The 26,412-nt window shown below is 44.5% G+C and overlaps 1 protein-coding gene and 1 long non-coding RNA gene across 2 annotated transcripts in view; one reads left to right on the top strand and one right to left on the bottom strand.

The window, feature by feature from the left end:
* Window positions 1-26,412, bottom strand: part of cdh13 (cadherin 13, H-cadherin (heart)) — a 1,165,005-nt gene that overhangs the window by 663,551 nt on the left and 475,042 nt on the right. Inside the window, 1 exon segment of the mRNA XM_034177015.1 lies at window positions 19,813-19,926. Within this exon segment, the coding sequence (XP_034032906.1) occupies window positions 19,813-19,926 (114 nt within the window).
* LOC117516126 lies at window positions 15,844-21,762 on the top strand. Its single transcript, XR_004562305.1, has 3 exons — window positions 15,844-15,858; window positions 18,230-18,234; window positions 21,637-21,762. It is a non-coding gene; the product is annotated as an uncharacterized LOC117516126 (long non-coding RNA).

The raw sequence follows: 26,412 nt of genomic DNA, 5'->3' as shown, positions 1-26,412 counted from the left end.
TGATGTCACGCACATTTGTCCAGTGTATGAAGTGTATGTAGCCCAAGGTGAAAATTGTTGCGTCAAAAGATCACTTTGTGTTCTGCTTTTGGTCAAAGCAGTCACCAGTGTAAATCTCAGCTCTCTCATGATAAAATTTAAAACACTAAAACTGACAGCATGAACCCATTTTAACGTTTCTCTTTGTGGTGGAGCTGTCGTTCAACGTGTGTTGATCCGCCTTTGTCACAGCGCCATCTCAAAAAAAATAAATAAATAAAAAACACAGCTCCTTTGAGTTGACATCATGACAGCACTGATGAAAGTTCTACTGGAGAGAAGAATGAGAACCGGGTTTGTTTGGTAGCACTGGCTAGTCTTCTACAGAGAATAGAAGAGTCTTGACACCTGCCCCATTAGTTTACCAGAGAGCAAATATTCTCTGGCACTAAAGCTGTCAGTTTTTCATGACTTTGATTTTCTTTTTATTGTACTGTCTCTCCCTACAGCCACTTTCAGATGTGCGTTTTATGTGATCAGTTTGCCCCAGTTATGACTCCATGGTGTGAAGTGGTGTAAATTTCCCTTTGCACCACTTGGTTTACTACATACTACCTCTTAAGACTTCTGTTGAACGCCACAGCTCAAATTAATACTGATGACCAAAATCGTTTCCTTTACTGAACCAGCTTTTTGTGAATTGTTCACTTAAGACCAGTTCCTTCGGATCCTCATTCATTCATATTTCTATCTTATTTATACACTCCGCTGCAGGCTTGCAGGTCGGCCTATTCGTTCATGAACACTTTATGAAGGAACGGCATGGGATTTGGCTCATTTGCTTCACTTTCAGGCATTCTCTTCAGCTCAACCTCTGGCTGCTCAGAGCTGTTCATACTGTTCATTCTTCGCTGTGTCTCTGGGCTCTATAGAGCAGATCACACCCTTGATTAGTCATTAAGACCTCTGTTGCAGCACTAAAGGGAGTCACATGGTGTCATGCATTTGTTATTTGCCATTAGTGGCAGGCAGAGTAAATGCAGTAAATGTATAAACTGGCCTGTTTTCATTCCTTCCTCCAGGCTCCTTATGCAGCTCCTTGTCTCATTTGTTGACTGCATTGGCTCTTTACCTGATGGCTCACTCACTCATTGGCTTTTTCATTCATAGGCTCTCTACCTAGCGACTGGAGGCAGACATGATGCATGCCAATGACATACACTCAACAAAAATATAAACGCAACACTTTTGGTTTTGCTCCCATTTTGTATGAGATGAACTCAAAGATCTAAAACTTTTTCCACATACACAATATCACCATTTCCCTCAAATATTGTTCACAAACCAGTCAAAATCTGAGATAGTGAGCACTTCTCCTTTGCTGAGATAATCCATCCTACCTCACAGGTGTGCCATACCAAGATGCTGATTAGACACCATGATTAGTGCACAGGTGTGCCTTAGACTGCCCACAATAAAAGGCCACTCTGAAAGGTGCAGTTTTATCACACAGCACAATGCCACAGATGTCGCAAGATTTGAGGGAGCGTGCAATTGGCATGCTGACAGCAGGAATGTCAACCAGAGCTGTTGCTCGTATATTGCATGTTCATTTCTCTACCATAAGCCGTCTCCAAAGGCGTTTCAGAGAATTTGGCAGTACATCCAACCAGCCTCACAACCGCAGACCACGTGTAACCACACCAGCCCAGGACCTCCACATCCAGCATGTTCACCTCCAAGATCGTCTGAGACCAGCCACTCGGACAGCTGCTGAAACAATCGGTTTGCATAACCAAAGAATTTCTGCACAAACTGTCAGAAACCGTCTCAGGGAAGCTCATCTGCATGCTCGTCGTCCTCATCGGGGTCTCGACCTGACTCCAGTTCGTCGTCGTAACCGACTTGAGTGGGCAAATGCTCACATTCGCTGGCGTTTGGCACGTTGGACAGGTGTTCTCTTCACGGATGAATCCCGGTTCACACTGTTCAGGGCAGATGGCAGACAGCGTGTGTGGCGTTGTGTGGGTGAGCGGTTTTCTGATGTCAATGTTGTGGATCGAGTGGCCCATGGTGGCGGTGGGGTTATGGTATGGGCAGGCGTCTGTTATGGACGAAGAACACAGGTGCATTTTATTGATGGCATTTTGAATGCACAGAGATACCGTGACGAGATCCTGAGGCCCATTGTTGTGCCATACATCCAAGAACATCACCTCATGTTGCAGCAGGATAATGCACGGCCTCATGTTGCAAGGATCTGTACACAATTCTTGGAAGCTGAAAATGTCCCAGTTCTTGCATGGCCGGCATACTCACCGGACATGTCACCCATTGAGCATGTTTGGGATGCTCTGGACCGGCGTATACGACAGCGTGTACCAGTTCCTGCCAATATCCAGCAAGTTCGCACAGCCATTGAAGAGGAGTGGACCAACATTCCACAGGCCACAATTGACAACCTGATCAACTCTATGCGAAGGAGATGTGTTGCACTGCATGAGGCAAATGGTGGTCACACCAGATACTGACTGGTATCCCCCCCCAATAAAACAAAACTGCACCTTTCAGAGTGGCCTTTTATTGTGGACAGTCTAAGACACACGTGTGCACTAATCATGGTGTCTAATCAGCATCTTGATATGGCACACCTGTGAGGTGGGATGGATTATCTCAGCAAAGGAGAAGTGCTCACTATCACAGATTTAGACTGGTTTGTGAACAATATTTGAGGGAAATGGTGATATTGTGTATGTGGAAAAGGTTTTAGATCTTTGAGTTCATCTCATATAAAATGGGAGCAAAACCAAAAGTGTTGCGTTTATATTTTTGTTGAGTGTAATTCTACACAATAGTCAACAGCTTTTTGCTTCATGGGTTGCAGAAAATTATTTAAATAAGTATACAAGCTAATATTCAACCCTGTCCCCACCTATTATGCTGATATGTACATGTGATGTGTACATGCAGGTGTTAACAGATAATTGTGGTCATTGAAAACATGAGTTTCTATAGAGTGATATGCCACACGGAGGCAATGTCAGTTATGAGTACAAATCACTGCTGAAGTTGAAGTGCATGTGTACTGTAAGTAAGTAATTATTACTTCAGACCAAAATGTATGCATAAAAGTGAAAATAACTACTTCTTGGGTCAGACAGTGCCATTTGTTTCACTAATTGTCACATTTGACCTTGGACCTTGAGTCAGGTCAATGGAGTCAGGATGCGTGGTTTTCTGTAAGTGTTCAATACAAACAGAAGCTGTAGAAGTGATATTTCGAGAGATAAAGTGACAATCTGGAGTTAGGTGTTGGGTGTCTTTGTCGGCCATTATCTTGGATGACTTTGAAAACCTGGGCCAAGGTCATATGCCTGGACATCACATTTGTGTCTGTGTACAGTATACTATGGATGTGTACTATCTATGCAAGGGATAAGAGGGAAATGTAGAGCCCTCAAAACGTGACTGACGGACCGACGGAAGGAGTCTATTTCAATGGTCCCCTTATTTCATGGTAGAGGACAGTAAACTGGAACTGACCTATCTCACTTTCACTTTTAAGTCAAGTCTGGGATCATGCATTGATGTTGCACTTGAATGAATGAATGAATTTATTCAGCACACACAGATCCGAGATAAAGTGAACTCACAAAGAAAACAATCCAGCAACGCACTCATATGCCCGAAAGGGTTTAGGCAGAAACAAAACTTATAAACGCCCACCCCTTTTAACCAAAAAGTAAAAATGTATACATATGTATAAAAAATATACATATATCCATAACTAATACATAATATAAATTAATCACTGAACTAAAATTTCAAAACACAAACATGCAAACAGCAGTGCACCATGCACAAACCCATTAAAAAAAAAATCAATAAACATAATTCATCACACCATAACAAGTAATTAGTTTATTTTTGTAGCACCTTTAAAAGCCAACCAAGTTACCGAGTGATTTTATGCTATCCAAGCACAAATTCCAAATTTTTATCACCTTTAACAGAAACACAATGACTTTTTACAGTAGTTTGAGTCTTTGATTTTTGATATCATAATGTATCTCGCAAATTATAACTGGAGTCCCTCATTTTGAACAGGTACTGGACATGTTGTGGTAAAAAGGTTCTTTTTTACTTTTAACATAATTTAAATTATGCTATAATCAATCAGGTCCCAAAATTTTAAAAGGTGTAAACAGACAAACCATGGATTTGTTGGCTCACGATATGGTTTATTACAAATAATTCTTATGGCTTTCTTTTATAGCAAAAATATGGAATTTACAGTGAGGAAAATAAGTATTTGAACACCCTCACCCAAGTTCTCTCACTTAGAAATCATGGAGGGGTCTGAAATTTTCATCTTAGGTGCATGTCCACTGTGAGAGATATAATCTAAAAAAAAAATTCCGGAAATCACAATGTATGATTTTTTTTTTTTAAATAATTTATTTGTATGTTACTGCTGCAAATAAGTATTTGAACACCTGTGAAAATCAATGTTAATATTTGGTACAGTAGCCTTTGTTTGCAATTACAGAGGTCAAACATTTCCTGTAGTTCTTGACCAAGTTTTCAGACACTGTAGCAGGGATTTTGGTCCACTCCTCCATACAGATCTTCTCTAGATCTTTCAGTTTTGGAGTTTCAGCTCCCTCCAAAGATTTTCTATTGAGTTCAGGTCTGGAGACTGGCCAGGCCACTCCAGGACCTTGAAATGCTTCTTACGGAGCCCCTCCTTAGTTGCCCTGGCTGTGTGTTTGGGGTCATTGTCATGCTGGAAGACCCAGCCGTGACCCATCTTCAATGCTCTTACTGAGGGAAGGAGGTTGTTTGCCAAAATCTCACAATACATGACCCCATCCATCCTCCCTTCAATATGGTGCAGTCGTCCTGTCCCCTCTGCAGAAGAGCACCCCCAGAGTATGATGTTTCCACCCCCATGCTTCACGGTTGGGATGGTTTTCTTGGGGTTGTTCTCATCCTCTAAACATGGTAAGTGGAGTTGATTCCAAAAAGCTCTATTTTGCTCTCATCTCACCACATGAGCATCTCCCATGCCTTCTCTGGATCATCCAGATGGTCACTGGTGAACTTCAAACGGGCCTGGACATGTGCTGGCTTGAGCAGGGGGACCCTGCTGCACTGCAGGATTTTAAACCATGACAGCATCATGTGTTACTAATGTAATCTTTGTGACTGTGGTCCCAGCTCTCATCAGGTCATTGACCAGGTCCTCCTGTGTAGTTCTGAGCTTTCTCAGAATCATTCTTACCCCACAAAGTGAGATCTTGCATGGAACCCCAGACTGAGGGAGATTGACAGTCATCTTTTGTTTCTTCCACTTTCTAATAAATAATCATAACAGTTGTCTTCTACCAAGCTGCTTGCCTGTTGTCCTGTAGTCCATCCCAGCCATGTGCAGGTCTACGGTTTTGTCCCTGGTGTCCTTAGACAGCTCTTTGGTCTTGGCTATGGTGGACAGGTTGGAGTGTGATTGATTGAGTGTGTGAACAGGTGTCTTTTATACAGGTAACAAGTTGAAACAGGTGCAGTTAATGCAGGTAAAAAGTGCAGAATAAGAGGGCTTCTTAAAGAAAATTCAACAGGTCTGTGAGAGCCAGAATTCTTGCTGGTTGGTAGGTGTTTAAATACTTATTTGCAGCAGTAACATACAAATTAATTATTAAAAAATCATACATTGTGATTTCTGTTTTGTTTTTTTTTTTAGGTTATGTCTCTCACAGTGGACATGCACCTAAGATGAAAATTTTAGACCCCTCCATCATTTCTAAGTGGGAGAACTTTGCAAAACCGCAGGGTGTTCAAATACTTATTTTCCTCACTGTATATTTGTTTTATGGGTGGTTCCCCAAACTTCAATACAACAGGTCATATGCAGAACAAGTAATGATATAAGGTAACTAATGAGTGTTGGGAAAGGACATCTTGTGCTTTATATAAAATGGCAGTTGCTTTTGACATTTTTGATTTAGCATAATTTATGTGTGTTTTCCAACACAATTTATCATCAAGGAAAACTCCAAGGAATTTAGTTTCATTTACAAGTTCAATTTCGATATCATGTACTAGTAAATTTCTACATAAATTCCTGGGTTTCTTTCCAAATATGATACACTTTGTTTTCCCAAAATGAAGTGATAATTTATTTAAATTTTGCCACATCCATAACACCACAGAAAGTCCTTGGGTCATGAATGCCAACCACCCAGTCAGTTCCCACATCGCTAACAAAACCATGTATTTGCTACAGCCTGGGCGTCTCCTTGGCCTTCTCCACTACTGGGGTTCTCAACATTTAGGCACCTTCGTGGTGGATCATGCATAGAGAAATGGGTCACATAGCCAAAATGTCCTAGCTGGCACTCTCTCACAATGCAAGTCATACTCCTCATCTGCCTGTCTTGTTATATAGTTTAAAGACTTGCATGATATCCAGTAACCTAAGGTGACAACTGGACATCTGTCACCATTCTGTCACATATACAGACAAACATTCACACTCTCACTCACACCTACAGTCAATTCAGAGTCATCAAGTCAATGGACACTTCTTCAACTTTGTTCCAGTCCAGCTGCTGTAAACTTGTAGATGACTGCAAACAATGATTATCTGTATGATGTGTGCACCAATTACACAACAGATTCAGCAAGTCAGTATAGAGACATTCAGTACTGGCATATGTGAGCCCAAATTGAGCATTTTCTTTGTGGGTGAATGGTTTTGTTGTAGTACCATAATGTTTGCTATTTGTACACCATACACAATTTCCCACTTTATTTTGAAATTGGAAGATGACAAATATTTTCCAAATATCAACATTCTTTCATTAAATAATGCATTTGCAAAATCAGCAATGCAGGATCTTTGCTGTAAAGTTGCATATTTAACAGTCAAAGCAGTCAGTTTGATGGTAAAAAGGCTGTAATTTGTCAACATGAATGTGTGAAAATGGCTATTGCTAGAAACATCTACTAACCAGGTTCTGCCTGAACTACAAAGCAGGAGTTGAGCATGTTTTACTGACAGATGTGACAGCATTCTGAAATAGGTAGCCTGCAGCTCTGTTATTTAGTCTAATTGATTTTCTTAATTGTCTTGGGAAGACCAGAATGTTCCTGAGTTTTTTGTTTTGTTTGTTTTTTTGTTTTTTTTTCTTCCTTCCCCATCTGTCTTGCTACACGCTCATCACCATTGCTTGTATTGTAAGTTTTTCAGTGGTGAGATAAAACTGTATGGTCCGGCCTCCACTCACGGCTGGACCCTGGATATGATATCGTTTTAGATTTTTTTTCCTTTTTTAAATCCATGGTCAAGGAATACAAAAGCTGACTTGAGTGTGAGCTGCCCAACAGATGCTGTCCTTGTAAGAGCTCAAGCGGCTCGTCCACCTGGAGATGACTTTAGGCATATTTACTAAAGTTCTGTATCATATTGGCGTTTCATTCACATGGCCAAACGTTCCACATGACCAAAATGTCAAAGGTGACCCTTCATGACAATGGAATGGATACTCCTCATTTAAGAAATCCAGTCATTGCCTTATGCCAGTGTTTAGTATCGAGTCTTGCAACCATACAGACGGGCAACACAGCTGGCTGTTTTATGGTCAAATACAGCAAAACAGAACACAAAAGACACGAGTCAGTGAATATTGTGCACGATTCCAGGTGCACAAGTGAGTTCTTTTTTTTAATACTTTGGTTGTGTGAACTTGAAAATAATTTGAATGTTACATCAACATTTGTGTTTAAACAGAGACTGCGGTGGCTTTGACAGTGTTCATTTCCTTCTGTATCTTGCAAAAGTCCAAGATGAATCTTGAATCATGTTATTAACAATCTTGTCACTATTTATTCCTTTTGTTTGACAAAGCCTCTTGATTGCGCCCCCTCTTAGGCCTGTTTTGATTGGCTTTGAACTCTAAATGCATATTGGTGGTGAAATTAATTAGTGCCATTGTTTTCCCACCAGGCGGTGTAGAGGACATGGTTCGTTCCACCTGTTTGTGTCTTTACTGAACCTTTCAACATGCTCCCTGTCCTTCTCATTAGCAGACTGGAATGTCAAAACAATCAGGCAAAGCATGCTGCAGTGTCTGCATGCATGTGTGTATGTCCAGACAGACACGCACACACACACACACACACACACACAAAGCTCGGCATGGTCCCAAGAGTCCTTTCATGGTTTGTGATTGTCATTCACAGCTGGCTGTATGACCTCAGCAGTGATAAGCTCACACACTCACATCAGGTCCGTATGTATTTTTTTTTCGGGGGGGGGTGGGATTTTAGCTTTAAATCCTGAGAATCCTGAGTGTATTAGAGTGTAAAATAATTAAATATGTAGTACAGATTGTCAACTTTACTACAAGGATTATCTATATTATAATAGCCAATCAGCCTCTGTGTGTGTATGCGTGCATGTGTGTATGGCTTCAATCACAGAAAAACTGGGAAGAGCTAACATTTGCCGTTTGGTATGCTTATGTATTTTGGGTCAAGGATGAAGGCTGTGAAAATGGAAAGTTGACAGGACTAATATTTTGGAGAAATTAGCAATATTAGCTAACAACAGTGAACAATGAACATTGTGCTGTAATGCACCATGGGAGTTCAGGGTTTTGGGGTTTTAAATGTTATTGTGGTTCATGTTAGTTTAACAGTGTTAGTGTTAATGATTTATTGTGTTTTTGTTGTTCAGTTGGTTTGGTCAGTTTAGTTAAGCGTCATGTTGCCATTACCATGAGTGATAAGGATAGTACTTTTGATGTCTTCCACCAAGGTCTTTGTGGGTGCATTTAAAAAAAAGAAAAAGGCTGTATGCAATTTCGACCACAGAAAAACTGGGGAGAGCTGAAATTTATCATGTGGTATGCTTATGTATTGTGGGTCAAGGATGAACTATGCCAAAATCAAATGTTGATAGGACTAATTTTGTGGAGAAACTACAGATATTAGTTAACAGCAGGTGGGGGTAAACCATCTATATATTAAGGGTGTGCGCGTGCATGCGTGATTTTATTTAGTATGTTCAATGTAAGCACATTATGTAATTATAAATAATAAAATTACATGGATGACACAATAAAGTGAAAATGCGTATTTCCATTGTGGTCCATTTGAAAATCAAATGATAGAAAATAAAATACAATAATAATAATAATGATACAGATAATGATAACAACGATAATGGTGTGTGTATATGATAATAAGAGCCTAAACGAATTCTAAATACATTAAGTCAGTAAATTAACATTAAACAATTATGTAATTAACAGGAAGTAAAAAGGTTGAGTTCTTCTTCTAAAAACTGTCTAAGGTTCTAAAAACATTCTGGATGCACACCATTTGTTGTGTGGGCCGCCAGAAGAGGAGGTACTGCTGGCCCACCACCAGAGGGCGCCCTGCCTGAAGTGCGGGCTTCAGGCACGAGAGGGCGCTGCCGCCATGGACACAGCCGGGGGTGACAGCTGTCGCTCATTACCTCTTGACAGCTGTCACCCATCTACTCAACATCATCTCACTCCATAAAGACCAGACGTCATCTCCACCTCGTTGCCGAGATATCATACTGGAGGTAATATCCTCAGCCGTTTTGTAATTGTAATATTTGTATATTGTGAGTGTTTGCAGGAGTACCAGTTCCTCCGTCGGTGGAAGCTGTGAGAGCGCTGAAGGCACTCTTTTCCCCTGAGGAATCTACAGTACTCTGCAAGTTATTGAGTGAGAGGTGGAGGTGGCATTCCCACCGTTGTTGTTACTGGGTGTACACACACCCACACTTGACTGTCTTTGTTCTTCGCCAGCAGTACCAGATCCGACAGTCGGGGACGGTGATCACCTGGGAATTCGGGACTTGGCGGCTCCAGTATTCACCAGGTTCTGGGGCGGCGGAAATCGTGTGCTTCCGGCTCTTCTTAGGACAGACGTCTTCTATCCTCGAGCCTGCCCACACGTCACCTTTGTGTATTGACTGTTATGATATTCTGAGATTGTCTGTATGTTCGTTGTGCACATTCACAACATTAAATTGTTATATTTTGGCTCATCTATTGACCGTTCATTTGCGCCACCTGTTGTGGGTCCGTGTCACTACACTTTCCCAACAGGATATCTCGGCCAGCGTCATGGACTCCGAGGGGCGTCACCCGGCTGTTGAACGACCAATGGGAGAGCAGGGAGCGCAGACGTCTGCAGGAGACGTGATTGGTGAGCTGCAGCACATTCTCACCACCTTTACGGCTCGGTTGGATCAAATGACTGAGCAAAACATCCTCCTGAACCGCAGGGTGGAGGCTCTCTCCGCACAGATGGCGGCGAGTGCTCAGGGCGCTGCTGCAGCTCGTCCTCCTGCCGACCCTGTGCAGGATATAAACGTTCCAGTGGTGGTTCAACAACCCCTCCCACCATCCCCTGAAGCATACATAAGCCCTCCTGAGCCGTACGGAGGTTGTGTGGAGACGTGAGCGGATTTTCTTATGCAGTGTTCGCTCGTCTTCGCACAACGTCCCGTCATGTACGCGTCAGATGCTAGTAAAATAGCTTATGTGATTGCTCTGCTTCGGGGTAAAGCACGCGCCTGGGCTACGGCGCTCTGGGAACAGAACTCACGGTTGTTATCAGCATACACTGGGTTTGTGGGGGAGTTCAGAACAGTGTTTGATCACCCTAACAGAGGAGAGACTGCTTCAACCGTGCTGCTGTCAATGAGACAGGGACGCGAGAGCGCAGCCGCTTATGCAGTCAACTTCCGCATCGCGTCTGCGAGGTCCGGCTGGAATAACGTTGCGCTCCGCGCCGCCTTCATAAACGGACTGTCGTTGGTTCTGAAGGAGGAGCAGCTGGTAGCTAAGGAGGAACCGCGGGATTTAGATGGGCTTATCAATCTCGTTATATGGTTAGACAATCGGTTGGAGGAACGCCGTCGGGAGCGAGGCGAAGGACGTGACCGGATACGCGCCGCCCCACTCCCTTCCGGGTTCGAAAAGGGACCGCCCTCCCCACGCTTCACAGCCGCAGCGCTTTGTGGGGCAACAGCTCCCCCTGCTGACGTTGTTAGGGAAACGCACAGGGCCAAAATGGGGAGGCTGATCCGTGGAGAGTGTTTTCTCTGCAGCTCAACTGAGCACACACAGAGAAACTGCCCCAAACGGCCAAAACGACAACACTCGCCCTTAGAGACTGGGCTAAGGGGGGGTCAAAACATTCAAGTGAGACACACACAAATTGCCACACGACTCCCAGTCACAATCCTGAGCGGGGATTTAACCCTTCAAGCCCGAGCACTGGTGGACACGGGGTCAGAAGGGAATCTGCTAGACAGCAGATGGGCAAGGGAGGTAGGGCTCCCTCTGGTGGTGCTTCCTTTGCCGTTGCAGGTGCGGGCACTAGATGGCACCCTCCTCCCTTTACTCACACACAAGACACCACCAGTAACTCTGGTGGTGTCTGGAAACCACCGGGAGGAGATTGAGTTTTTTGTAACTCCTTCTACCTCCCGCGTGATTTTGGGCATCCCATGGATGTTGAAGCACAATCCCCGGATTGATTGGCCGTCTGGGGTGGTGGTTCAGTGGAGCGAAACCTGCCATCGGGGGTGTTTAGGATCCTCGGTTCCTCCCGGTTCACAGGCTAAGGAGGAGGTCAAAGTCCCTCCCAATCTGACGGCAGTGCCGGTTGAGTACCACGATCTTGCTGACGTCTTCAGTAAGGATCTGGCACTCACCCTTCCCCCGCACCGTCCGTACGATTGTGCCATTGATTTGGTTCCAGGCGCTGAGTTCCCGTCTAGCAGGCTGTACAACCTCTCACGACCTGAGCGCGAATCAATGGAGACCTACATCCGGGACTCATTAGCTGCCGGGCTGATCCAGAACTCCACCTCCCCGATGGGGGCAGGTTTCTTTTTTGTGGGCAAGAAAGATGGCGGACTTCGTCCATGTATTGATTACAGGGGGCTGAATGAGATTACAGTTCGCAACCGATACCCGTTGCCATTGTTAGATTCCGTGTTCACCCCCCTGCATGGAGCCAAAATCTTTACTAAGCTGGATCTTAGAAATGCGTATCACCTGGTTCGGATCCGGAAGGGAGACGAATGGAAGACAGCATTTAACACCCCATTAGGTCACTTTGAGCACCTGGTCATGCCGTTCGGCCTCACCAACGCCCCCGCGACGTTCCAAGCCTTGGTTAACGACGTCTTGCGGGACTTCCTGCACCGATTCGTCTTCGTATATCTGGACGATATTCTCATCTTTTCTCCGGATCCTGAGACCCATGTCCAGCATGTACGTCAGGTCCTGCAGCGGTTGTTAGAGAACCGACTGTTTGTGAAGGGCGAGAAGTGCGAGTTTCACTGCACGTCTTTGTTCTTCCTGGGGTTTATCATCTCCTCTAACTCCGTCGCCCCTGATCCGGCCAAGGTTGCGGCGGTGAGAGATTGGCCCCAACCAACAAGCCGTAGGAAGCTGCAACAGTTCCTCGGCTTCGCTAATTTCTATAGGAGGTTCATTAAGGGCTACAGTCAGGTAGTTAGCCCCCTGACAGCCCTGACCTCTCCAAAAGTCCCCTTCACCTGGACGGATCGGTGCGAAGCCGCGTTCAAGGAGTTGAAATGACGGTTCTCTACTGCGCCAGTTTTGGTGCAGCCCGACCCTAGCCGCCAGTTCATGGTTGAAGTGGACGCCTCTGACTCAGGGATAGGAGCCGTGCTGTCCCAGAGTGGAGAGACCGATAAGGTTCTTCACCCGTGTGCCTACTTTTCACGCAGGTTGACCCCGGCTGAACGGAACTATGACGTCGGCAATCGAGAACTCCTTGCGGTGAAAGAGGCTCTTGAGGAGTGGAGACACCTGTTGGAGGGAGCGTCTGTGCCATTCACGGTTTTCACTGACCATCGGAACCTGGAGTATATCAGGACCGCCAAGCGGCTGAACCCCAGGCAAGCCCGCTGGTCACTGTTCTTCGGGCGTTTTGACTTCCGGATCACCTATCGCCCCGGGACCAAGAACCAGAGGTCAGATGCCTTGTCCCGGGTACACGAAGAGGAGGTCAAAACTGCACTGTCGGATCCACCGGAGCCCATCCTGCCTGAGTCCACTATTGTGGCCACCCTCACCTGGGACGTGGAGAAGACCGTCCGGGAGGCCCTGGCACGGAGCCCGGACCCAGGAACAGGTCCGAAGAACCATCTGTACGTCCCACCAGAGGCCAGAGCTGCAGTCTTGGACTTCTGTCACGGTTCCAAGCTCTCCTGTCATCCAGGGGTGCGAAGGACCGTGGCAGTTGTCCGGCAGCGCTTCTGGTGGGAGTCTATGGAGGCAGACGTCCGGGAATATATCCAGGCCTGCACCACCTGTGCCAGGGGCAAGGCAGTACACACAAAGGCCCAAGGACTCCTCCAGCCGCTGCCGGTGCCTCATCGCCCCTGGTCCCACATCGGCCTGGATTTCGTCACGGGCCTCCCGCCGTCCCAGGGCAACACCACCATCTTCACGATAGTGGACCGTTTCTCCAAGGCGGCCCACTTCGTGGCCCTCCCGAAGCTCCCAACAGCCCAGGAGACAGCAGACCTCCTGGTCCACCACGTTGTCCGTCTGCATGGGATACCCTCCGACATCATCTCAGATCGTGGTCCCCAGTTCTCCTCACACGTCTGGAGGAGCTTCTGCAGGGAACTGGGGGCCACCGTGAGCCTCTCGTCCGGGTACCATCCACAGACGAACGGACAGGCAGAGCGGGTCAACCAGGAACTGGAACAGACCCTCCGCTGCGTCACATCCATGCACCCGACGGCCTGGAGTAACCATCTGGCCTGGATCGAATATGCGCATAACAGCCAGGTGTCTTCGGCCACCGGCCTCTCCCCATTTGAGGTGTGTTTGGGGTATCAGCCCCCGTTGTTTCCCGTGGTGGAGGGAGAGGTCGGTGTGCCCTCGGTCCAGGCCCACCTGCGGAAGTGCCGTCGGGTGTGGCGCTCCGCCCGCTCTGCCTTGTTGAAGGCCCGGACGAGGGCGAAGACCCATGCAGACCGCCGGCGATCCCCGGCCCTTGCTTACCAGCCCGGGCAGGAGGTGTGGCTTTCCACGAAGAACATCCCCCTCCAGGTGGACTCCCCGAAACTCCAGGACAGGTACATTGGCCCCTTCAGAATCCTCAAAGTCCTCAGTCCTGCCGCAGTGAAGCTCCAACTCCCGGCTTCACTGCGGATCCATCCGGTTTTCCACGTGTCACGTGTCAAACCTCATCACACCTCACCCCTCTGTGCTCCCGGACCGGCGCCCCCTCCTGCTCGGATCATCGACGGGGGGCCGGCTTGGACGGTGCGCCGGCTCCTGGACGTCCGTCGGATGGGTCGGGGGTTCCAATATCTGGTGGACTGGGAGGGGTATGGACCCGAAGAACGCTCCTGGGTGAAGAGGAGCTTCATCCTGGATCCGGCCCTCCTGGCCGACATCTACCGCCGACACCCCGACAAACCTGGTCGGGCGCCAGGAGGCGCCCGTTGAGGGGGGGGTCCTGTTGTGTGGGCCGCCAGAAGAGGAGGTACTGCTGGCCCACCACCAGAGGGCGCCCTGCCTGAAGTGCGGGCTTCAGGCATGAGAGGGCGCTGCCGCCATGGACACAGCCGGGGGTGACAGCTGTCGCTCATTACCTCTTGACAGCTGTCACCCATCTACTCTACATCATCTCACTCCATAAAGACCAGACGTCATCTCCACCTCGTTGCCGAGATATCATACTTCATTGGAGGTAATATCCTCAGCCGTTTTGTAATTGTAATATTTGTATATTGTGAGTGTTTGCAGGAGTACCAGTTCCTCCGTCGGTGGAAGCTGTGAGAGCGCTGAAGGCACTCTTTTCCCCTGAGGAATCTACAGTACTCTGCAAGTTATTGAGTGAGAGGTGGAGGTGGCATTCCCACCGTTGTTGTTACTGGGTGTACACACACCCACACTTGACTGTCTTCGTTCTTCGCCAGCAGTACCAGATCCGACAGTCGGGGACGGTGATCACCTGGGAATTCGGGACTTGGCGGCTCCAGTATTCACCAGGTTCTGGGGCGGCGGAAATCGTGTGGTTCCGGCTCTTCTTAGGACAGACGTCTTCTATCCTCGAGCCTGCCCACACGTCACCTTTGTGTATTGACTGTTATGATATTCTGAGATTGTCTGTATGTTCGTTGTGCACATTCACAACATTAAATTGTTATATTTTGGCTCATCTATTGACCGTTCATTTGCGCCCCCTGTTGTGGGTCCGTGTCACTACACTTTCCCAACACCATTAAATTCATTATAGTAACTTAATTTATTACCACCCTTGAAAAATGTTAGTTACGGGCAACGTGTTAGTTGTATGTAATTCAGATTAACGGTGTAGGAATTGCAGCAGTTTTTGTGCCGGGATCCCCCTGTTTTGAAGGGAAGCAAAATAATTGGACAGTTCCCTGCTGAGTTCTTTCATTGCCAGGTGTGTTATTGCATCATTATTTTAATTGCGTAGTCAGCAAATAAAAGGTATGGGCCTTGATTTAAATGGTTACATTTTCCTTGAAGTTAATTTAAAGCAACCATTAAGAAATGTCTCTGTAGCACAGTGTGGCAAACTCAAAAACTGTCAAAAACTTCCAACGCTGCTTGTAGGAGATGAGAGGGAAGCTATCCAGACATCCACAACAACTCTGAAGGAGTTCATTCCAGGATACTTGAGTTGCACAAGTGTTAACTATATTGTTGTAGATGGGACCCTGAGGAACGCATGCGGTCTTCATGTAGTGTTTAAGTAAGCTCATATTTTCTTCATATGTGATAATTTGCTTTTGTTTCTATATTTGCTGAAGTTGATGGAAATATTTATAATTGGGCCCGTGTCAGTCTCACTGCATCACTTTGAGTATGCAGACCATGCTCTCATTTTTGTGGAATTGGTGGAAGTCTTGGATGCAGCTCCTGAGACATTGAGTGAGCAGTGTCTGGACTTGTGATTGTCTTAGATCAAGACCAAAAATCCAGACTTTCACAGGCTTGACTCAACCTATGAGGTTGAGAGACATCTTGGAAGAACTGGCCCAATCATGAGTTGCTGGACAGCAATGCTGATGTACCAGTCTTCCAGTCTTACTCCTCGTGAGACTTAGAATAGAGTCAGTGACCGAACACTGTGTGTCTTGAACACCAGGCCTCTACAGATGATACATACTTGAACACAGCTAAAATGACCTTTGTCTAAAATGAGTGGTTACTTCGAGTGGTTGCTTTGAGCACCTTTCTATCAGATGTGGTGGGCAAAGCTCCCCAACCTGAACTATTAACAAAATGCCAGTGTTTGATATCCAGTGGAGGCTGTTATCAAATGGTGTTTTTGAGCATTATTCGGTTGTCGTCCTGCAGTGCCAATGACATAGAAGTAGCCATCCTTCAGTTCTGTGCCAGACAGACTTGATCAGCAGAGAATGATGAGGAACATCTCAGATAGTGTCTCTGATATTCAGGGAAAGAACAATAGAGCGGCTGCTTGAAATGGAAAATGGTACATCTGACTGAACAGCAGTGTGTTGTGCACAGAGGCGATTCAGATATTCATGATGCCTGGAAAGATGTGCCCTTAATGCAGGATGTGGGAACATTCCTGAGCACTGTTTGTTCTGTGTTCTGTCAGTCATCACTGAAGCAGCAGAAGTAAATCCATGCTGTTTCAAAAAAATGACAATGTTTTGATGGAATGCTGCAAAAACAGAGTGACAAGAGACCCAGTGAGACAATAATCCTCCAAAATACAATTCCAAAATTGCTTTGACTGTGCAGGGACATGCTCAGGAATTTGACATAACTGTCTCTGTCCCTTCAGAGACAAAACCTCCCTGAAGAGATGAAGTCAAGGAGGTGATGGTTTCAGTGACTGATGTTCCAAATACGAGCAAAATTGCACTTTTCATTCAAAATCTTCTTGGGGAGGGGCTGGAGACACACATAGTTTGGGGTGAGCTGTGAGTAAAATAAGATAAGCTAAAACTTTATTGATCTCACAGAGGAGAAATTCACATGTTACGTCAGCTCTTAAAAAAACACACAAGATGGGTGCAAGTAGAGGAAAATGTGCATCAAACAGCGTGTGCAAGGATAAGCAATAATAATACTTGTAACAGTACAATAAAATAAGAAAATGAGGTAGAAACACTCAACAAAAATATAAACGCAACACTTTTGGTTTTGCTCCCATTTTGTATGAGATGATCTCAAAGATCTAAAACTTTTTCCACATACACAATATCACCATTTCCCTCAAATATTGTTCACAAACCAGTCTAAATCTGAGATAGTGAGCACTTCTCCTTTGCTGAGATAATCCATCCCACCTCACAGGTGTGCCATATCAAGATGCTGATTAAATACCATGATTAGTGCACAGGTGTGCCTTAGACTGCCCACAATAAAAGGCCACTCTGAAAGGTGCAGTTTTATCACACAGCACAATGCCACAGATGTCGCAAGATTTGAGGGAGCGTGCAATTGGTATGCTGACAGCAGGAATGTCAACCAGAGCTGTTGCTCGTGTAGTGAATGTTCATTTCTCTACCATAAGCTGTCTCCAAAGGCGTTTCAGAGAATTTGGCAGTACATCCAACCAGCCTCACAACCGCAGACCACGTGTAACCACACCAGCCCAGGACCTCCACATCCAGCATGTTCACCTCCAAGATCGTCTGAGACCACCCACTCGGACAGCTGCTGAAACAATCGGTTTGCATAACCAAAGAATTTCAGCACGAACTGTCAGAAACCGTCTCAGGGAAGCTCATCTGCATGCTCGTCATCCTCATCGGGGTCTCGACCTGACTCCAGTTCGTCATCGTAACTGACTTGAGTGGGCAAATGCTCACATTCGCTGGCGTTTGGCACATTGGAGAGGTGTTCTCTTCACAGATGAATCCTGGTTCACACTGTCCAGGGCAGATGGCAGACAGTGTGTGTGGCGTCGTGTGGGTGAGCGGTTTTTGGTGTCAATGTTGTGGATCGGGTGGCCCATGGTGGCGGTGGGGTTATGGTATGGCAGGCGTCTGTTATGGACGAAGAACACAGGTGCATTTTATTGATGGCATTTTGAATGCACAGAGATACCGTGATGAGATCCTGAGGCCCATTGTTGTGCCATACATCCAAGAACATCACCTCATGTTGCAGCAGGATAATGCACGGCCTCATGTTGCAAGGATCTGTACACAATTCTTGGAAGCTGAAAATGTCCCAGTTCTTGCATGGCCGGCATACTCACCGGACATGTCACCCATTGAGCATGTTTGGGATGCTCTGGACCGGCGTATATGACAGCGTCTACCAGTTCCTGCCAATATGGAGCAACTTCGCACAGCCATTGAACAGGAGTGGACCAACATTCCACAGGCCACAATTGACAACCTGATCAACTCTATGCGAAGGAGATGTGTTGCACTGCATGAGGCAAATGGTGGTCACACCAGATACTGACTGGTATCCCACCCCAATAAAACAAAACTGCACCTTTCAGAGTGGCCTTTTATTGTGGACAGTCTAAGGCACACCTGTGCACTAATCATGGTGTCTAATCAGCACCTTGATATGGCACACCTGTGAGGTGGGATGAATTATCTCAGCAAAGGAGAAGTGCTCACTATCACAGATTTAGACTGGTTTGTGAACAATATTTGAGGGAAATGGTGATATTGTGTATGTGGAAAAGGTTTTAGATCTTTGAGTTCATCTCATACAAAATGGGAGCAAAACCAAGAGTGTTGCGTTTATATTTTTGTTGAGTAAATAAATATGTGTGAAAACTATTCTTCGCTTTATTTTTTCTTTTCTTATTTCTGATTGTAAACCTTTATTACATTTATAAAACTACTATGGAATATTTATTCTGAAAGTACAGGTTGTCCTGGAAAAAGAGATATACTGCTTGATTGTGGGATGCAGGGTGAGCTTTTAACAGCAACAATAAAACATTTATGCCGGGCGAGTGAACTGTCCATAAATGCTCTCAGACCCCAGAGGGTTAACTGTATCAGTTAGTTTCTTCAACACTGGATGTAGTACACAGCAAAACATGCCTGAATAAATGTAATAATATAATAATATAGCAATGCTTCAACAAATACACAATTAAGTTTTAAGGTCTTGGAAACCCTCAAGTTTTTAAACATCTGCTGATGAAGGTGTCACATTGATATCCAGGTATTTCAGCAGACCAATGAGCTACCCATCGACAATGGACTTGTAATGCCTTGGGGGAGATTAACAAGAAGGAAGCTAAAAAAGCCAGTGGTTAATGGAATATTTGGCCATTTTAACGAGCTTCTTTTCATTTTGTGAGGGAAACATGCAGACACTGACCTCTGTAGTAACCCTTTTCATGCAACCAGACAATTTAAAGGGCATTTTTGCGTGTTCAGAAGTGACGAAGTGATTTACTGCCACCGTTTTAGCTTGCCACGTAGCATTACACTGTGTAGCTGTTTAGTCCTTGACAGTGTTTGCATTCCAACTAAATACTGAACTGATTAAAATAGTTTTTTTTTTCTCCCAAATGAAAGGATGAACACAAAAACTTCTAAAAAAAAACAGATCACAGGATGAAAAATCCCAGTGTTCCCCTTTAACATGTTGCTGTTGGCTATATAAACACTAAGATGGACATGTTGACATCATGAAATACGAAATGGTGCTTTTTGTACATCTTTGAATAATGCATCCATCAATCACAGCCTTATGATGGCATGTTTATGAATTTATGACTTATATTTGTGTGTATTTTTTTTACCCTGCCAATGATCCTAGGGAATGGTGCCCTCTGGTTCTCGGGTACAACCAGAGGTGGGACCAGCAGGGCTCTCTTCGATCTGTTGGGCAGCGTCTTACCAAAACCCAGGATTTCCTACGACAAGACACACAGAAGACAATCCACATTTTTAAACTTAAACCCAAAAAACAGTCTTTGTAATTTACAACCGTTCAAAATCATACCATCATTCAACCACCTTCATGTTTGAAAGCTGTCAGGCATTAAGCGGGTTTATATGCACTGCAAGAAAAAGTCACAAAAAAGTCTTCTTGCGGTAGGTGGAAGTCATCCAGGATAACACAGAATGCAGAGGCTGTGCAGCAGCACGTAGCTGGCACAGCCACGCTTTGCACAGCCTGAGGTAAACATCATGATGTAAATAAAACACAAGAAGAAGAATTGTGCGACTGTACACTCACGCATCAGTGCACCACAGATGGCAAGCCAGTAGGCTGCAGATGCATTTTGGATGGTTTCTGAGGATAAAAATACTTTATATTGGAAAGAACTGTCCAAATTACACCTTGTGTTTTATGTATTTGCGTGTATAGCTGGCAGCGGAAGATAAATTCATGACAATCCCAAAATAAAGGATTTTTCATGCAGAAGAAGGCATTCTGAATAACGAGGTTTAATTTTCAACAATCTTGTTGCTCCAACAGGTGTTGCTTGCAGTGAGGGCTTTTTGCTGTCTTGCTTTGTCTCACACTGCGACTGCAAGGTGGTTGAATATTGACCAAAATAGTAAGTTTCGCTAAAACAGGTCTGTGAAACACACACACAACTGGACACATGTCCAAGAGAGACAACAGCAGTACTACAAACCTTCCAACATTCAGGTGCACACACAAAGAATATCTATAGTTCCTCAGACACATTTTTAGTAAATGGTAATAATTATACCATTTTACTTTTGGTATTGTTCCATCCCATCAAGGAGAGATGTTCCTCTAACACGGGAAGAGAGTGCATGACGTGTTCTTGGCATGCTATACTCATCGACACTTGCCAACAATCCCACGACTGCCAGAGTGTGTGCTGCGAGTGACAACATAGCATGTAAAACGTGGATGTTGTCTGCTGGTCCTGGCTAGTGTTTTATCAACTTTGTCATTTTTTTCACCATTTTATTATGGATTAAGGATTTCTGAGCAACTTGACACTTTCTACCCTGTAACATCGATGGCATGCGCATGGTATGTTAATGGTGTGTAAGGTGTGACAGCCCAGTGAGTGAAGTTGAGTGGCAATTATTTTTTTCATCACCAAAACAATAATCACACCCTGGTGGGTGCTGGCAACTGTGTGTTGTGTGTGGCGAATAGCGGCATATTTTTGACAGATAGTTGTAAGGTAGCAGCAACTGCAACATGCAGTTCTAAAGGCCACACACACACACACACACACACACACCTTCTTGCAAGATTGTGGACAAATTAATCTGCAAATAAATTTTTTTCTTACATTCTTTTGTATACATGGGTTTGAGTTTAAGAATCACTTGTATCCTGGACCATGTTTTTTACATTGTGCAGTTAACAGACACACCTCCAGTTGAATACATACAGTATATAGTAAAACTCACCTAAACAGTCATCGCATAAACTGGTGCTGGAGACCGAATGGTCCGCCCCTAAAAATTGGTCTGCCTTTTGCATCTGCGCATGTGTCATTTCATACCACAGTAGCACGTCTGGGACAGAGTCTCTTTACCCAAAGCAATCAAATGGATTAATGGGATTATTAACCATCACATGATAAAGGTAAAACCTCTTAAATCATTCTAAAGTCAGTTCTAAGCAGAAAAGAGGCCATTTTAACCCTCTAGGGCTGACGCCATCATATACAACGGCTGGGACCAAGTTTTACTAAATTATAAATAACTGTTTAATGATATGAGATAGAAACTTACTTTTTTTGCTGAAAAGTTAACTCGCGAACTTTCGATCCACCATCAGCCATCTTTGTACTCCTCATAGAAGCTGTGTGATGACGTGCACAATGTGAGTGTCCAATCGGTATTGGTTCAACGTCACATGGTTTTCCAAAATCAAATCGTAGGGCAGATTTACCTCACGTGATAAACCAAAGATCGCTTTCAGGAGTGATATCCTACTAGCTGGCCCGTTTGAATAGCCCCCTAACTCCTCCAACCAAAATCCAATCGTAGGGCAGATCTACCTCACGTGATATACCAAAGATTGCTTTCAGGAGTGATATCTTACTAGCTGGCCCGTTTGAATAGCCCCCTAACTCCTCCAATGCGCCCTGCTCCATTACGCACAGCGAAAGTGAAAGCAGACGGAGAACCTCGCATGACAATCTCACGTGCTCAAACAAAGAGTGTGTAACTATCAGGATTGCTCCTCTAGTTTGCATTTGAATGTTACTGGATTACTCTATGGCTCTCTCCCTCTGGCGTAAAGCACTGTTTACCACATCAATGAGGTGAGGGAGAGGGGCTGCTCCTCAGATTGGAGCATAAACGCATAGACCATTTTGTATATATTGTTCAAAATGTGCATTTGTGTTTATTGTTTGAACTTTTTTGTTGTACAGTCTTTCACACAAGACCTCAAATTACCTTTATAAAGTGTCAAAACAGTTTGCTGTGTGTTTTGAATAAATGTGTGTGGAAATTTTTCCTTTACTTTTTTCTTTGTTATTTTTGATTGTAAACCTTTATTACACTTATAAAACACAACAAAAGCATATATATTATGAAAGAATAGGTTGTCCTGATAAAAATTAGACATAAAACTTGATTGTGGGATGCAGGGAGAGCTGTTAACAGCAATAATAATACATTTATGCCAGGTGAGTGAACTGTCCAAAAATTGCCCTCGGACCCCAGAGGGTTAAGCAGAAACAAGGTGAAATTCTGTGACGCTTTGAAATGTCCAATGCACACTGAACGCATCAGCTAGCAGCTCATTTAGCCATGGTACTCTGATCACTTCCAGCGCCTTTTATGATGAAATAATGCTGAATTTATGTGGAAATGACTGTTGTACAAAAGCTTCAAATATGTGTCGCTGAGATAGATGATGAATGGAGTGCAGTTTTAAGCAGAAACAAGGTTTTAATCCGTGAACTGCATCATCAGGGGGGACTGATATTTAGGGAGACCGCTCGGTCGGCAACACCGGATATTCGCATTCACCGGACAAAAGCAAAAGTTCCAGTGCTTTTGTATGATTTTCCATGTAATAGACACAGTTCCTAATGGATTTTGTGTAAAGGCATTTTCGCTCACATCGGATGCAATGTCCTGTCCAATTGCAATGCATTTCCATTAAAAACCCCTCGCATATACCAGACCAAGCAGTCTGGATGTGCCCAGCAACAGAGATATGAAATGAAGTTCAGCACAGACACTCGCCGATTCGAGGAAAGTGGTACCGTTCCGTGATTAAAACACAGGGCGGTTATTTTTTTTTCAAACTGTGCCAAGACAAAGGACGTAAACGAGGCAGGGTGTAATGCAAGGCCAGTGATTATAACAAAATGCTGCTTGTTGCCTGCACTGTCATATGATGTTATGTTTTGCAGATATCCCTGGGTGTGACAAACAAAACTGCTTCAGATCAGAGCCCTCTGCATGGCTGCAAATCCATGCACTTGCTAAATAGTGGACCGCAAAATTCGCTGGTACACCTGAATACATTATATGCAAGTTTTACTGTACTAATCATGCCACTAGCTGTCATGTTATTTACACACACACACACACACACACACACACACACACACACACACACACACACACACACACACACACACACACACACACACACACACACACCAAAACTACAAGGGTTGTAAAGCTGACCCCTTTTCCTTTTTACAGAATGTTTTGGGCATGAAATCAATCAATGTATTTATCTTGCATCTAACACTGATGGGCTATATATAGCCTCCGGGCAAGGTTTCGACCCTACTACACACAGTAAGAGATTATCTTTCAGATGTGTAGGTGCAAAGGCCTGCATGTATTATGGCTCCTGAGTATTAAACATTGCAATATTGGACATTTTTTGATATCACACTCCTGTACAAATGTAACAATATATGTATCTTGCATCTAATTTTGATCAGGCTATATATAGTTCATTGGCAAAGTTTCCACCCTGCTATACACAGTGAAAGAGCATCTTTCAGATGTGGGCTTGCAAAAGGCTTTTTGATTATGGTTCCTGAGTATTAAGCATTAAAAGATGGGTCATCGTGCTATCACCTTCCCTCATATGTATGTATCGGATGTAAGCATTTGAACAATCTGCAGTTTTGCATGTTCTCCCGCTTAGAAATCATGGAGGGGTCTGAAATTTTCAACTTAGATGCATGTCCACTGTGAGAGACAAGCTAAAAAAACATATCCGGAAATCACAATATATGATTTTTTTACTAATTTATTTTTATGTTACTGCTGCAAATAAGTATTTGAACCCGTACCAACCAGCAAGAATTCTGGCTCTGACAGACCTGTTAATTTTTCTTTAAGAAGCCCTCTTATTCTGCACTCTTTACCTGTATTAATTGCACCTGTTTGAACTTGTTACCTGTATCAAAGACACCTGTTCACACACTCAATCAATCACACTCCAACTTGTCCACCATAGCCAAGACCAAACAGCTGTCTAAGGACACCTGGGACAAAGCTGTAGACCTGCACAAGGCTGGGATGGACTACAGGACAACAGGCAAGCAGCTTGGTAGAAGACAACTGTTGTGATTATTTATTAGAAAGTGGAAGAAACACAAGATGACTGTCAATCTCCCTCGGTCTGGGATTCCATGCAAGATCTCACTTTGTGGGGTAAGGATGATTCTGAGAAAGCTCAGAATTACACAGGAGGACCTGGTCAATGACCTGAAGAGAGCTGGGACCACAGATTACATTCGTAACACGTGATGCTGTCATGGTTTAAAATCCTGCAGGGAAGCAAGGTCCCCCTGCTCAAGCCAGCACATGTCCAGGCCCATTTGAAGTTCACCAGTGACCATCTGGATGATCCAGAGGAGGCATGGGAGAAGGTCATGTGGTCAGATGAGACCAGATTAGAACTTTTTGGAATCAACTCCACTTACCATGTTTAGAGGATGAGAACAAGCCCAAGAAAACCATCCCAACCATGAAGCATGGGGGGTGTTCTTCTGCAAAGGGGACAGGATGACTGCACCGTATTGAAGGGAGGATGGATGGGGTCATGTATTGCGAGATTTTGGCAAACAACCTCCTTCCCTCAGTAAGAGCATTGAAGATGGGTCATGGCTGGGTCTTCCAGCATGACAATGACCCCAAACACACAGCCAGGGCAACTAAGGAGGGGCTCCGTAAGAAGCATTTCAAGGTCCTGGAGTGGCCTGGCCAGTCTCCAGACCTGAACTCAATAGAAAATCTTTGGAGGGAGCTGAAACTCCAAACCTGAACGATCTAGAGAAGACCTATATGGAGGAGTGGACCAAAATCCCTGCTGCAGTGTGTGCAAACCTGGTGAAAAACTACAGGAAACGTTTGACCTCTGTAATTGCAAACAGATGTTTAAATACTTATTTGCAGCAGTAACATACAAATAAATTATAAAAAAAAAAGATACATTGTGATTTCCGGATTTTTTTTTTTTTTTTAGATTATGTCTCTCACAGTGGACATGCACCTAAGATGAAAATTTCAGACCCCTCCATGATTTCTAAATGGGAGAACTTGCAAAATCGCAGGGTGTTCAAATACTTATTTTCCTCACTGTATGTTGCATCTAACATTGATCAGGCTATAAATACACACAGCCGCATCTCAAAAACAGAATATCATGAACAAGTTCCAAAACATTTTGACAGATATTTCAGACAGTAAAAATTATACATACGTATTCTGCTTTCAGTACATAGAAACTAAAATGTTCATCATTCAATTGTTTACTTCATTGTAATCACTGCGGCCTACAGCTCCAAAATAAACAAACAAATAAAAAGTGGCTTGGCACCAGAAATACAACACTTGTAACCCATTTCCTGTACACATCAGTGCGTTGTGGCTCTTGATGCACTGACTCCAGCCTCAGGCCAGTCCTTGTGAAACCCCTCTGAGTTCTTGAATCGGATTTGCCTTGCAATCTTTTGAAGGCTGCAGTCATCCCTGTTGCTTGTACATCTTTTACGACCACATTTTTCCCTTCCAGTCAACTTCCCATGAATATTCTTTGATCCAGAACTCTGAACAGCCAGAGCTTTCAGCAGTGAACTACTGTGGCTTAATCTCCATTAAAGTGTCAGTGAGTGCCTTCTGGACATCTATTACTCCAGCAGTTTTTCAATTGATTGTGGCTATGTGTGCTGAACCACATATGAGATTTTCATGGCATTCATACTGAATAAAGAGTCACCTGGAATAAAATAATAATATAGCCTGAATTGTCATTGTACATACAACAAAATTTGTCCTCTGCATTTAACCCATCTTAATTACAGCCACAATCCAACCACTAGGAGCAGTGGGTAGCCACAGGCCGGTGTCCGGGGACCAACTCCAAATGTAAAGATGCTGCTTTGGTCAGGGGCAGAGGAAGGAACAGACAC

Source organism: Thalassophryne amazonica, chromosome 8 (assembly GCF_902500255.1).
Source record: "Thalassophryne amazonica chromosome 8, fThaAma1.1, whole genome shotgun sequence".
In the NCBI taxonomy this organism is placed as follows: Eukaryota; Metazoa; Chordata; class Actinopteri; order Batrachoidiformes; family Batrachoididae; genus Thalassophryne; species Thalassophryne amazonica.
Note: the sequence above shows the minus strand (reverse complement) of the source record. Positions and strands in the feature narration are given on the sequence as shown.